The sequence below is a fragment of the Scardinius erythrophthalmus genome, assembly GCF_964197995.2.
Source record: "Scardinius erythrophthalmus genome assembly, chromosome: 9".
In the NCBI taxonomy this organism is placed as follows: Eukaryota; Metazoa; Chordata; class Actinopteri; order Cypriniformes; family Leuciscidae; genus Scardinius; species Scardinius erythrophthalmus.
The window spans coordinates 770931-785000 of NC_138229.1; the positions used below are offsets into that span (position 1 = coordinate 770931).

At 40.7% G+C, this 14070-nt stretch overlaps 1 protein-coding gene across 3 annotated transcripts in view; it reads right to left on the reverse strand.

Annotated features, from left to right (window-relative positions):
* The window catches only part of LOC308696248 (uncharacterized protein), a 30483-nt gene that overhangs the window by 7467 nt on the left and 8946 nt on the right, over positions 1-14070 (reverse strand). For all 3 annotated transcript variants that reach the window (XM_081374758.1, XM_081374760.1, XM_081374759.1), the window contains exons 5-13: positions 13543-13625; positions 12411-12518; positions 10782-10900; positions 10012-10177; positions 9147-9244; positions 8399-8470; positions 8102-8238; positions 6531-7041; positions 4037-4176 (exon numbers count right to left, since the gene is read on the reverse strand). In XM_081374758.1, coding sequence (XP_081230884.1) covers positions 4037-4176; positions 6531-7041; positions 8102-8238; positions 8399-8470; positions 9147-9244; positions 10012-10177; positions 10782-10900; positions 12411-12518; positions 13543-13625 — 1434 coding nt within the window. The remainder of the gene's footprint in view (positions 1-4036; positions 4177-6530; positions 7042-8101; positions 8239-8398; positions 8471-9146; positions 9245-10011; positions 10178-10781; positions 10901-12410; positions 12519-13542; positions 13626-14070) is intronic.

Genomic DNA, 14070 nt, shown 5'->3' on the forward strand with positions numbered 1-14070 from the left:
TGGGATGCAGTGGAGTAAAGCGTGGGATGCAGTGGTGTAAAGCGTGGGATGCAGTGGTGTAAAGTGTGGGGTGCAGTGGTGTAAAGCGTGGGATGCAGTGGAGTAAAGCGTGGGATGCAGTGGTGTAAAGCGTGGGGTGCAGTAGTGTAAAGCGTGGGGAGCAGTGGTGTAAAACGAGGGGTGCAGTGGTGTAAAACGAGGGGTGCAGTGGTGTAAAGCGTGGGATGCAGTGGCGTAAAGCGTGGGATGCAGTGGCGTAAAGCGTGGGATGCAGTGGTGTAAAGCGTGGGATGCAGTGGTGTAAAGCGTGCGATGCAGTGGTGTAAATTGTGGGATGCAGTGGTGTAAAGTGGTGTAAAGCGTGGAATGCAGTGGAGTAAAGCGTGGGGTGCAGTAGTGTAAAGTAAGGGATGCAGTGGTGTAAAGCGTGGGATGCAGTGGTGTAAAGCGTGGGGTGCAGTGGTGTAAAGCGTGGAATGCAGTGGAGTAAACCGTGGGATGCAGTGGAGTAAAGCGTGGGATGCAGTGGAGTAAAGCGTGGGATGCAGTGGTGTAAAGCGTGGGGTGCAGTGGTGTAAAGCGTGGGATGCAGTGGTGTAAAGTGTGGGATGCAGTGGTGTAAAGCGTGGGATGCAGTGGCGTAAAGCGTGGGATGCAGTGGCGTAAAGCGTGGGATGCAGTGGTGTAAAGCGTGGGATGCAGTGGTGTAAATTGTGGGATGCAGTGGTGTAAAGTGGTGTAAAGCGTGGAATGCAGTGGAGTAAAGCGTGGGATGCAGTGGTGTAAAGCGTGGGGTGCAGTGGTGTAAAGCGTGGAATGCAGTGGTGTAAAGCGTGGAATGCAGTGGTGTAAAGTAAGGGATGCAGTGGTGTAAAGCGTGGGATGCAGTGGTGTAAAGCGTGGAATGCAGTGGTGTAAAGTAAGGGATGCAGTGGTGTAAAGCGTGGGATGCAGTGGTGTAAAGCGTGGGGTGCAGTGGTGTAAAGCGTGGAATGCAGTGGTGTAAAGTAAGGGATGCAGTGGTGTAAAGCGTGGGGTGCAGTGGTGTAAAGCGTGGGGTGCAGTGGTGTAAAGCGTTGAATGCAGTAGTGTAAAGTAAGGGATGCAGTGGTGTAAAGCGTGGGATGCAGTGGTGTAAAGCGTGGGGTGCAGTGGTGTAAATTGTGGGATGCAGTGGTGTAAAGTGGTGTAAAGCGTGGAATGCAGTGGAGTAAAGCGTGGGGTGCAGTGGTGTAAAGCGTGGAATGCAGTGGTGTAAAGTAAGGGATGCAGTGGTGTAAAGCGTGGGATGCAGTGGTGTAAAGCGTGGGGTGCAGTGGTGTAAAGCGTGGAATGCAGTGATGTAAAGCGTGGGATGCAGTGGTGTAAAGCGTGGGGTGCAGTGGTGTAAAGCGTGGAATGCAGTGATGTAAAGCGTGGGATGCAGTGGTGTAAAGTAAGGGATGCAGTGGTGTAAAGCGTGGGGTGCAGTGGTGTAAAGCGTGGGGTGCAGTGGTGTAAAGCGTGGAATGCAGTGGTGTAAAGTAAGGGATGCAGTGGAGTAAAGCGTGGGATGCAGTGGTGTAAAGCCTGGGATGCAGTGGTGTAACGCGTGGGGTGCAGTGGTGTAAAGTAAGGGATGCAGTGGTGTAACGCGTGGGATGCAGTGGTGTAAAGCGTGGGGTGCAGTGGTGTAAAGCGTGGAATGCAGTGATGTAAAGCGTGGGATGCAGTGGTGTAAAGCGTGGGGTGCAGTGGTGTAAAGCGTGGAATGCAGTGATGTAAAGCGTGGAATGCAGTAGTGTAAAGTAAGGGATGCAGTGGTGTAAAGCGTGGGGTGCAGTAGTGTAAAGTAAGGGATGCAGTGGTGTAAAGCGTGGGATGCAGTGGTGTAAAGCGTGGGGTGCAGTGGTGTAAAGTAAGGGATGCAGTGGTGTAAAGCGTGGGGTGCAGTAGTGTAAAGTAAGGGATGCAGTGGTGTAAAGCGTGGGATGCAGTGGTGTAAAGCGTGGAATGCAGTAGTGTAAAGTAAGGGATGCAGTGGTGTAAAGCGTGGGGTGCAGTGGTGTAAAGCGTGGAATGCAGTGGTGTAAAGTAAGGGATGCAGTGGTGTAAAGCGTGGGGTGCAGTGGTGTAAAGCGTGGGGTGCAGTGGTGTAAAGCGTGGGGTGCAGTGGTGTAAAGCGTGGGGTGCAGTGGTGTAAAGCCTGGGATGCAGTGGTGTAAAGCATGGGATGCAGTGATGTAAAGCGTGGGATGCAGTGCTGTAAAGCGTGGAATGCAGTAGTGTAAAGTAAGGGATGCAGTGGTGTAAAGCGTGGGGTGCAGTAGTGTAAAGTAAGGGATGCAGTGGTGTAAAGCGTGGGATGCAGTGGTGTAAAGCGTGGGGTGCAGTGGTGTAAAGTAAGGGATGCAGTGGTGTAAAGCGTGGGGTGCAGTGGTGTAAAGCGTGGAATGCAGTGGTGTAAAGTAAGGGATGCAGTGGTGTAAAGCGTGGGGTGCAGTGGTGTAAAGCGTGGGGTGCAGTGGTGTAAAGCGTGGGGTGCAGTGGTGTAAAGCGTGGGGTGCAGTGGTGTAAAGCCTGGGATGCAGTGGTGTAAAGCATGGGATGCAGTGGTGTAAAGCGTGGAATGCAGTGATGTAAAGCGTGGAATGCAGTAGTGTAAAGTAAGGGATGCAGTGGTGTAAAGCGTGGGGTGCAGTAGTGTAAAGTAAGGGATGCAGTGGTGTAAAGCGTGGGATGCAGTGGTGTAAAGCGTGGGGTGCAGTGGTGTAAAGTAAGGGATGCAGTGGTGTAAAGCGTGGGGTGCAGTAGTGTAAAGTAAGGGATGCAGTGGTGTAAAGCGTGGGATGCAGTGGTGTAAAGCGTGGAATGCAGTAGTGTAAAGTAAGGGATGCAGTGGTGTAAAGCGTGGGGTGCAGTGGTGTAAAGCGTGGAATGCAGTGGTGTAAAGTAAGGGATGCAGTGGTGTAAAGCGTGGGGTGCAGTGGTGTAAAGCGTGGGGTGCAGTGGTGTAAAGCGTGGGGTGCAGTGGTGTAAAGCGTGGGGTGCAGTGGTGTAAAGCCTGGGATGCAGTGGTGTAAAGCATGGGATGCAGTGATGTAAAGCGTGGGATGCAGTGCTGTAAAGCGTGGGATGCACTGGTGTAAAGTGTCAGATGCAGTGGTGTAAAGCGTCAGATGCAGTGGTGTAATGGGATGGATTATGGTGAATGGTGTAATGGGATGGATTATAGTGAAAGGAACTCTTAATGCTTTAGCAGACCAAGACATTTTAAACAATTTCATGCTCCCAACTTTGTGGGAACAGTTTGGGGATTTTCCTGTTCCAACATGACTGGGCACCAGTGCACAAAGCAGGTCCATAAAGACATGGATGAGGAGTTTGGTGTGGAGGAACTGCACAAAGTCCTGAGCTCAACCCGATAGAACACCTTTGAGATGAATTAGAGCGAGACTGAGAGCCTTCTCATTCAACATCAGTGTCTGACCTCACAAATGCGCTTCTAGAAGAATGGTCAAAAATTCCCATAAACACAGTCCTAAACCTTGTGGAAAGCCTTCTAAGAAGAGTGGAAGCTGTTACAGATGCAAAGGGTGAAGCAACTCAATATTAAATCCTACAGATTAAGAATGGTATGTCATTAAAATGCATGTGCATGTAAAGGCAGACGTCCCAAAACTTGTCGCAATATAGTGTAATTCGAATTTTGCTAATATTTAAGAAAGAAATTCGAATTTAGCTTTTCAGCCATTTTGACAGCACTACTCAAGAGTCAAATGTGAGGCCGACTGTCCGACAGCTAAAGCTTGGCTGAAAGTGGGTCATGCAACAGGACAATGATCCCAAGAACACTAACAAAATCTACAACAGAACGGCAGAAGAAAAGAATTAAGGTGTTGCACCGGCCCAGTCAATCTGAGGTAGTATTTACCTAATTTTAAGACCTGCAAAAGACCAGATGATTTTTATTATGTTCTGATACGTAAAGCCACAGAATTCAATGGAGAGCAGTTAGACAAGAGAGTGGACAAGCAGCAATGAGACGTATGCACACCTGGTTTGAAGCACAGTTGTCCATCGAGTCCAGGAACCCAAACGCCTCCTGTAGATCCAGCGGAAGGTCCTGGTCTGGAAACTCCATCTCCTCGTAGTAGCGCGGACTGACCGGCGCTGGGAGGGGGTTTCCTCTCATCTCTGTGGGAAAAACCATTCACATCTGCCATCATTTTCTATCACACACTATTTCATGTAATGAGGATTCAACAACTCCTTTCTATTTGGAAATTATTTAAAGGGCACCTATTATGCAAAATTAACTTTTACATGGTGTTTGAACATACATATGTGTTGACATTGTGTACATAACCACCCTATAATGATAAAAATCCACCCAGTGCTTTTTATTTAATCCCCATAAATCATAAGCGGTGTCTCAGAAAAAGCCGTTTTCAGACTCGGGGCAATGTGACGAACTTTTGCAACCGGCCCTTCCACGACTGTTGACTGACATTGCAGTTTACAGCAGGCTTGTATTAATAATGGATAAAAGCAGATGACAAATACGCTATAACCTTTATGGGTCAAGTAACCATATTTAGTCACTTCCGCACACATTCAAAATGCCCTCCCCCTGCCTCCATTTGGAGTTGTAGAGTCATGTGGTTTTATCTCAGCCAATCAGTGGAGATATCTGACAGATATTGACATCAAGGCATCTGACCAATCAGCAGTGGCCTGGAGCACCTCAAACACAAGCCATCTTGCAGAAATCATAAATATTGCTTTTTTGAACCTGGCTTCTCCCACAGCTATAGTAATAACATCATAACTAAACATGGTAAGTTGATGTAACTCACAAATTATTTGGGTGAATAGTTGTGTTAAAGATTAAGATTGTTGTTATTTGCATAGCATTTGTAAAAATTAGCTTAATGTTTGGCTGAAAACTAAATGGACCATATTTAATCATATGCCCCGTTCACCTAAGACTAGCAAGTGTCCATTTTTAGACATATGCCTTATGAATGTATGTTTTTTTATTATAGTTAAATGGCACGCACACACAAATAAAAACAGGGACACTCTTAGGCATCCAAGTGTTTTGGCTCAGGGGGACAGCTGTGGTCCCCCATTTGTGCACAGTCACACACTCATACTTACTGTGGTTCTGGGTGTATGGAAGTTTAAAAATGTATGTAAAACAACTATTTATACAATAATCATTCAATTAAAAAGCCCTTGTAGCAGCTGCCACAGCTTATTTGTGTCAACTGCATATTTTATTTGCAGAAAAAGGCACAGATTTACCAGCGCTTGATTTTTTTTATATATTGTTATATATTATATATTGTTGTATCTCATAAATTACCCCACTAATAATGCCCGTGATGGTACCAAACTTCTACAGTAGTACAAATAGGTTCTGTACTCATAAAACGAGGCATTGGGAAGTTTGTGAGTACATCAGGAGTTTATTTAAATAACACTATATAATCCTTTATGAGGAAATTTATACGGTAATTTCTTTTCCCCTAGACAGGCAAGTGCTCATATATGGTAACTTCATTGACCTTGATTTGCAATGCAAAGATGAAAAAAATTTATAACATTTTTTTTTTTTTTATGTCCTGTAACATCCCCCATTAGCTTTTAAAATTTAGAATTTCCAAATATTTCAATGAGTGCCCTATAAAGGGTTAAACTAAACTATACCTGTTCTATTTCCATACAGCATATATTCTCTGGCTCTGTAGGCATTATTGTCCGACTCCGGGTCGAAATGAACACCGCTACTGAGAGTTTCTGTTCTGACATTATCATTCTGTGAGATGAGATTGTCCTGGCTCTGAGCGCGAGCTCGTGAGGCTCCGCCCCCTGTGCGGCAGCAGCAGCTCATTTGCATTTAAAGGGATACACACTAAAACGGCGTGTTTTCCAACAATTTAAACATGCTGTAAAAAATTAACTGTTGGGTATTTTGAGCTAAAACTTCACAACTTCACATCTTGTGAAAAGAGGCATAATAGGTGCCCTTTAAAGTCCCCCTGTGGTAAACAAAAACAGCTTTTAATATTGTTTATGTGTCTATGTGGTGTTTTTAATATGCTTTAAGACAAACCATGTGTAAGCTCATAAGTCGACAGCATTGCTGAGTATTTCCTCCTTAAAACTGCAGTGAACCAAAGACAGTCTCAAACACACGCTTTGAAATCGCTGGTGTTTCTGACGTCACAAACTACCTTCTTACCAATCAGATCAACGTGTGATCGTCAACCAGTGGATCTCTGAGCTGAGTGAGTGGAGGTGGGGCTCATTTGCATATTCATAGAACCGCGCATACTAAATGAAGCAAAGGGTGTCGAGTTACATTCAAGATATTTTAAGGCAAAGGAAAAAACTTCTAAATATGTCATTTTGGTGATCAAACATGAGTTTTAACGGATAAAATTATTGACTACAGGGGGACTTTAAGATTTTATAATTTACTATGAAAGCACTGCAAAACTAAATTGTGAAAACAATTCAGTGAACGATAATCGAAATATTACCCATGTAATCCTCATCTGGGGCTTCCTCTTTGACCTCTGGCATTGGATCTTCTTCCTTCTCCTTCACCGACTCTTGATTCAGACTCTGATCTTCTTTGACATTCGGTGCGTCTCCTTCTTCTGGCACAGTTTCTTCCTTAATATCCGCCATATTCTTCCCACAATCCACCTGACCTTCTTCTAGGCAAGCACTGATTTCTCTTTTACTCTCGTCGGGAACATCATCATGTTTGCTCTCATCGGTGCTCTTAACGTCCTCGTCTTCATCCGCGGTTTGCTCTCTCTCGTTCCAGCCGCCGTGTAACACACCCAGAGCCAGTCCAGATGTGATGTGAAGCGGGACGGTCACGGAAAAAGGCCCGGAGATGTGGATCCCGGCGCGCCGTTCCGCTTTGCTGGTCATTCCTGGCGATCGGGACACGCCCAGCGACGCCCCCTCGGCCCCATTGGCTCCGCCCCCAGAGTCCAGACGACTGTACGTTCCCGGAGTCCCTCCGCTCACCATACTGACCTGAGCTCGAAACATGGAGATTGCCAAATAAGTTTTGTGTTAAAGGAGTTCACTTTAATTCACTTTTTAGTTCACTTTAAAATGAAAATTATCCCATGATTTACTCTTCCTCAAGCCATCCTAGGTTTTTTTTACATTCTTCTTTTAAACGAATAGAATCAGAGTTATATTAAAAAATGTCCAAGCTTTCAAGCTTTATAATTGCAGTGGATTGCAACCAACAGATTGAAGCTCAAAAAAGTGCATCTATCCGTGATAAAAGTGCATCTATCCATGATAAAAGTGCATCTATCCATGATAAAAGTGCATCTATCCATGATAAAAGTGCATTTATCTATGATAAAAGTGCATTTTATCTATGATAAAAGTGCATCTATCCATCATAAAAGTGCATCTATCCATGATAAAAGTGCATTTATCTATGATAAAAGTGCATTTATCTATGATAAAAGTGCATCTATCCATCATAAAAGTGCATTTATCTATGATAAAAGTGCATCTATCCATGATAAAAGTGCATCTATCCATGATAAAAGTGCATCTATCCATGATAAAAGTGCATCTATCCATGATAAAAGTGCATTTATCTATGATAAAAGTGCATTTATCTATGATAAAAGTGCATCTATCCATCATAAAAGTGCATCTATCCATGATAAAAGTGCATCTATCCATGATAAAAGTGCATCTATCCATGATAAAAGTGCATCTATCCATGATAAAAGTGCATCTATCTATGATAAAAGTGCATTTATCTATGATAAAAGTGCATCTATCCATCATAAAAGTGCATCTATCCATCATAAAAACAACGTATTATACAATTATTTATTTTTCACATTTTAAAAATGGCTTTAAATTATATGTAAATCTTTTGGAACAAACAAAAAACAAAAAAGCGCTGAAAACATGTAATGCTTTGAAAGCACTGGATTTTATGTAATGTTTTTTTCATTTTTCATTTCCTGGCAGCTAATGTTAATGTGATAATGTGAAGATGTAAATCCCTCTTGTTCTCATGGCACTGAATTAATAATAAAAAATAAAAAAACATACTGACCTGAGCTCCGCCCGTCCGTCTGTACGTCACCGCGTATCCGCTGGACACGCCCCCTCCGGCAGAAGCCACGCCCTCTGAGCTGCCCGAGGCCGAGGGCAAAAGCAGAGGAGGAAGATGAGCTGGAGGATGTTTCGAATCTGAGAGACATGAAAACAAACATGCAAAGGATGCTTCATTATTACACAACCAGTCAAAAAGTATTGGATCGGTTGATCAAAGGAATAAATTACATTTTAAAATATATTAAATCAATCCACACTAACAGGTGATTCTACTGTGTGATGAATCTCCTCATACCTTCTGCTGGGAACGGGCCGGAGCTCAGAGAGTCCATGCTCTTCGCAGGCCTCAGCGTCGTCTTCTCTTTGTCTGTGCGTCGAGATCAAGTGAAGATGAAGAGAAACGAGAGCATTAGATGTGAGAGGAAGGGTTTATCGTTATCAGATACTGTACAGATACTGACAAATGAAATTCCAGGACTACTTTTTTTGGTTTTCAAAGACGACAATCAGAGATCTCACTAATCAAACAATATCGTTATTACCTTCAAATTCTAAAAAAAGGTAAATAGATGAATAAAAATAAACCAATAAAATAAAATGGTACAAATAAAGTGCAGCACATGCTATGACTGCGGTGACTTTAACCATTGAAAGGATACTATGACAAAGATATCGCTTTCTTTATTCAAACTGATTTTTTTTCCCTCATGAATATATGATTGAGCTGAAGAATGAATTTATTTATATGAAAATAAATGTATATTTATAGTATCATGCTCAAAGCCATGCAAAATGCCTCTATATCAGACGAGCTGCAGCGTTCATTTTGCATGAAAAGATTGTTTAATCGATGAAATTAAACACTAATTTCATATTGTCTTTATAATAATTCAAGCACTTTTCAAGTACCTCTTCAGAAATATGCCTGTTTTCAAAGGGTTTTCCAGGACTAACATTTCAAAAAGTCAAATTCAAGCACTTCAAGCTCATCGTACGAACCCTGTGCAGAAAGCATCTGTGGTTCGGCAGTTTTGCGCTCGTACCTTTAGGACAGTATTTGCTCTTCTTGCGGGGATCGTGGAGTCGCCCGCCCAAATTAAAGATGGATTTCCACTTCCTTCCTTTGAGAGAGCCCTTCCTCCTGAACACACACACACACACACACACACACACATCAGTATGTAAAGCATCAGTATATAGCTATTATCCTCAAAATCATGATTATTTCACTTTTGGGCATCTTTGGGGTTACTTTTCTCAACTCTCTTGATGTGAATGATGTTACACTAGGTAAAATAAAATAAAATGAAATAAATAATACTTTTTTTAAATTAAAAAAATAAAAATAACATGACATGAAATCAAATAAAATATAAACTTGATTGGGGATACATAAAACCAAATAAACATTGCATGAAATAAAATAAAATAAAAAATACAAAAACATGAAATAGTAAATAAACTTGATTGGGGATGCACTAATGCTAATCTCACATATTTATAGTAGTGATGTTACAACTTGATAAAATAAAATGAAATGAAATGAAATTAAAATAGATTGGGGATGCACTAATCCTAATCTCACATATTTATAGTATTGATGTTACACTTGATCAAATTAAATTAAATGAAATCAAATGAAATCAGATTAAATGAAATTAAATGAAATCAAATGAAATTAAAATAAACTTGATTGGGGATGCACTAATCCTAATCTCACATATTTTATAGAAGTAATGTTACACTTGATAGAATAAAATAAAAAAATAATAAAAAAATAAAATAAAATAAAATAGTTCACCATGTTAAAACCACTTTAAATCCAGTTGCGAGGAGCATCGATTCTAATAATACAAAAACCTTTGATGCTCTTTACGTGTGGTCGGTGGGTCGGTCGGTCGGTCTTACTTGTCAGTGCCGTCGATGATGGCGTGGTACGAGCGCATGGCTGGAGGCCCGTCTCCCGGACTGAGGTTCCCAGGACAGTGTAGAGGAAGAGATTTGAAGAAAGGGTCATCATGACCGGACAGAATCGAGGGTGATGGAAGAGACTTCCGGCGCTCCACAGTCAGTCCTGTGTTAAAACATCAGACTATCATTCACACTGCACAGAAGTCATGCTCTTCCTCAGTGTTTCTGTCTCGTCCTCCAGCACACACATCTAAACATTCTTACATCAAGATACATTTACTGGAGAAGAAGCAAAAGCACTGAAGATATTACGTCTGGAAAATGTATGAAAATGAAGTGAGTTTGTGTTTAAAACAAGAACAAATATCTGCCAATGGAGTCAGAAACATAATCTCATTTTCATTTTGAATTAAGATTATTTTTCTGACTCCAGAAACTTCATTTTCATAAATGTTTCAGATTTTTTTTTTCTTCTCCAGTAAATGTATCTTGATTTAAGAGTTTATATATAACTTATATAAAGAAAAAAAAAATCTAAATAAGGAGTGACATCTCTCTCTTCTCTGAGGATGTGGGCGGGGCAACCTGTCACTCACATGAGATCAGCCAATAGCAAATCACAACCATTCAATCAATTCAATTAATTCCTCACAGACACAATCAAGCCCCGCCCACATTTGTTCTTGTTCCAGAAGCGTTTCACTCAGATATACGGCACTATAGGGAAGAAAAGACCTGTCAGGCCGACTTTAAGAAAGATAAAATACCTGTTCCAGGGAAAAGCTCGGCCACATGAGTGAGAATAAACTCGACCACGATGGACTGAACCCGGACCTCCATGAACGCCGCCGTACCGTTAAAACCAGTCGACTCGATGTCCTTCGATCTGCAGATAATCATGCACTGATTTACTGATCACAAATAAATCTGTTCCTGTAGCTCAACCGCTAGAGAATGACTCTTACAACACCAATATAAACACACACTTAGATTTAAACTGCAAATGTTCCTCAGTGTTTCTGTCTCGTTCTCCAGCACAAACATCGAAACATTCTGAAATCAAGACACATTTACTGGAGAAAATGCAAAATGACTGATGATATTAAGAAAAAATTCATCAAAATGAAGTGAGTTTGTGTTTAAAACAAGATCAAATATCTGCCGATGGAGTCAATAATCTTGTTTTCACTCTGAATTAATTTTATTTTTCTGACTTGATTGACAGATATTTGATCTGCACAAACTGTACGCACAAACTTGATGCATTTTTCATAAAACAAGACTTAATATCTTCAGTCATTTTGCTGAACAAGAATGTTTAGATATGTGTGCTGGAAAACTAGAACAACATACGCTTTTTTTGCAATGTACTGAAGAATTTAAAAGTTAAAGTAAACATTTTTCTTTTTAAATGGACTTCTGAAAACAAGAGGCAGAGATTTTCTCATTCTGGTATTTTTGATGCAAAAACCTGTCGAGAAATTACTATTTTGTTCTGACTATGTGAAACTCTCGGACGTAGATGTTAAACTAAAACCTGTTAGCTGAATAGTTCCAGCTAAAATTAGCAGATTTTACAGTGGTTTAACATTTAAATATAGTCAGTATAGTATATAGTCAGTATAGTTAGTGATTTTTAGTGTAATCATGAGCCGTCTTCACACTTGACACCATCTATCAAATTATAAGATGATTTCTTCTTTTTTTACTTTAAAAAACTGTATATTTAACAGTGTAAAATTACATTGAATGAAATTAAATCATCACTTCCCAGGAAACTGGTGCAGAATATCACTAATAAAACTAAGTTTCTCAAATATGGCTGTTTTTCCCTCCATCATAAACGAGTGTGTCTCGAGCGTCAGACGAAACACAGTGAACGCTGTCGTGTTCGGATGCTGGTGTTCGGGAACACACTCGTGTGTGAGACGCTTCTGGAGGGAATTACACCAAATCATTCTGATCACACACTTCGACTTCACCAAACCAACATTAGAGATGCTGCGACGCCATTGGTCCGCTGGTTACTCCAGTTATCCAATCACAGCCGACGCTGAGCCAAAGTCACATGGGTTTTGAGGGATTTATTCAGTAAATCGGTTTCCATAGTTCCATAGTTTATGCGCATTTCTTCTAATTGGATAGAAAATGTATCCCCCCATATGTTTTTTATGTGCATTTTTAGAATTTATGCGCATCTTGGCGTTTCCATCCAGCGTTTTTATGCGATATCTCAAAATGAGTTGGATTGAAGCACAGCTAGTGTATACTTCTGTATAAGAACACTACATTTCTGCTAACATTCTGATCATATGTATTCCCTAAATGAGCTGTAAGTCACTTTCGATGCACATGCAGTTTAAATGTAAAAGAATAACTTTAAAATAATCAAATACCTGAGGAGGTTTGGGGCCCAGACGATGGCGAGGTTTCTCGAGTGCATGTTGGTCTCGGATGCAAACGTGGACATTTTGACCAGATGACGCATCAGATATTCCAGCGTTCTAGAAGACAGTGAGTGTTGAAGACACACAAGGGAATTTATTCAGATTTATTCTGTCAAGCTCAAGAAAGAACAAAAACACCATAAAAGTATGATGATTATGTATGGACTGTAAGGACTGTCTATATGGCCTGTGCACGACAATACACGTCTCAAGTTGGTATCTCTTCCAGTTCCCTAAGTACCATTTCAGTGGATCTTAAAGGGCTAGTTCACCAAAAAATGCTCATCTTCGAAACAAATTAAGATGTTTTAAATGAAACCCGAGAGATTTCTGTCCCTCCATTGACAGCTACGCAACTACCACTTCAAAAAGCTTCAAAACGCATCAAAAAGTTCATAAAGAGATCGGAAAACTAATCCATACACTGCAAAAAATGCTTTTCTTACTTTTCCAGTCCAAATATCAAACATTTCTTAAATCAAGATCTATTTACTAAAATAGTAAAATTACATAAGATATTAAGTCTTGTTTTCTGAGGAGATAAATAAAATAAAGTGAGTTTTTGCTTTAAAACAAGCAGAATTATCTGCCAATGGGGTCAGAAAAATAATCTTGTTTCTGTTTGAATTAACATTATTTTTCTCACCCCACTGGCAGATCATTGTGCTTTTTTAAAGTATAAACTCACTCAATTTTGATTAATTCCCCCGGAAAACAGGACATTTACATTACATTTATATTTAGTCATTTAGCAGACGCTTTTATCCAATTAGGACTAAAGCGAGTGATCGTGAAGAGGCAAAAACAACGCAAGAAGTGCTCAAAATACACAGTGCTCAGAGTAGCCTAAGATAAGGGAGGATTAAGGGAAAAGGAAAGGCATTTTTATTTATTTATAATATTTTTTATTTAATTTTTATAAAAAATTTAACTCATCTAGTATACTCAGCTAGTAAATGCATCTTGATTTAAGAATTTTTAGATATTTGGACTGGAAACAAGACAAAAAATAGGTCAAAAAAGTAAGAAAAGCATTGTTTGATGAAAATGAAGTGTGGTCCAGTGTTAGGTGAGTGTTGACCTGTAGTGAAGGACCGGTAAGTCCTTCAGAACCTCTCGGATCTTCACCAGCCGCTCGTCCTCCAGCTGGACAGCCACCGCGTCCTGACGAGAGAACAACACGTCTTAACAGAGCAAAACACTACTTCATTACAGCAAACGAGATGAACTGCTGAAATGCACCGTTGTGTTACATAAATCTAAAAGTCTGAAGAACTTTTAAGCCACGTAAAAAACACATACATTACATTCAAATACAGATATGAGCATGTACTGATTTTATTTATACTTGGTTTATTTATTTTCTCTTTATCTTATTGTAGTTAGTGTTTTTGCATTGTGTGGCGAGAAAATGGGGAAAACTACATTGCATCACATGTACATGATGAATAAAAAAGAACCTTGAACCCCTAAAACTTTCCGTCAGCGGCAGCATTTTTGATCATTTCCACAAAATGCTCATGGCTCCCGGAACACATTTGTTGAATGATTATATGAACATGCAATATATCAAAAGAAAGAAACAAACCCTTTGGACCTATGTGTAACC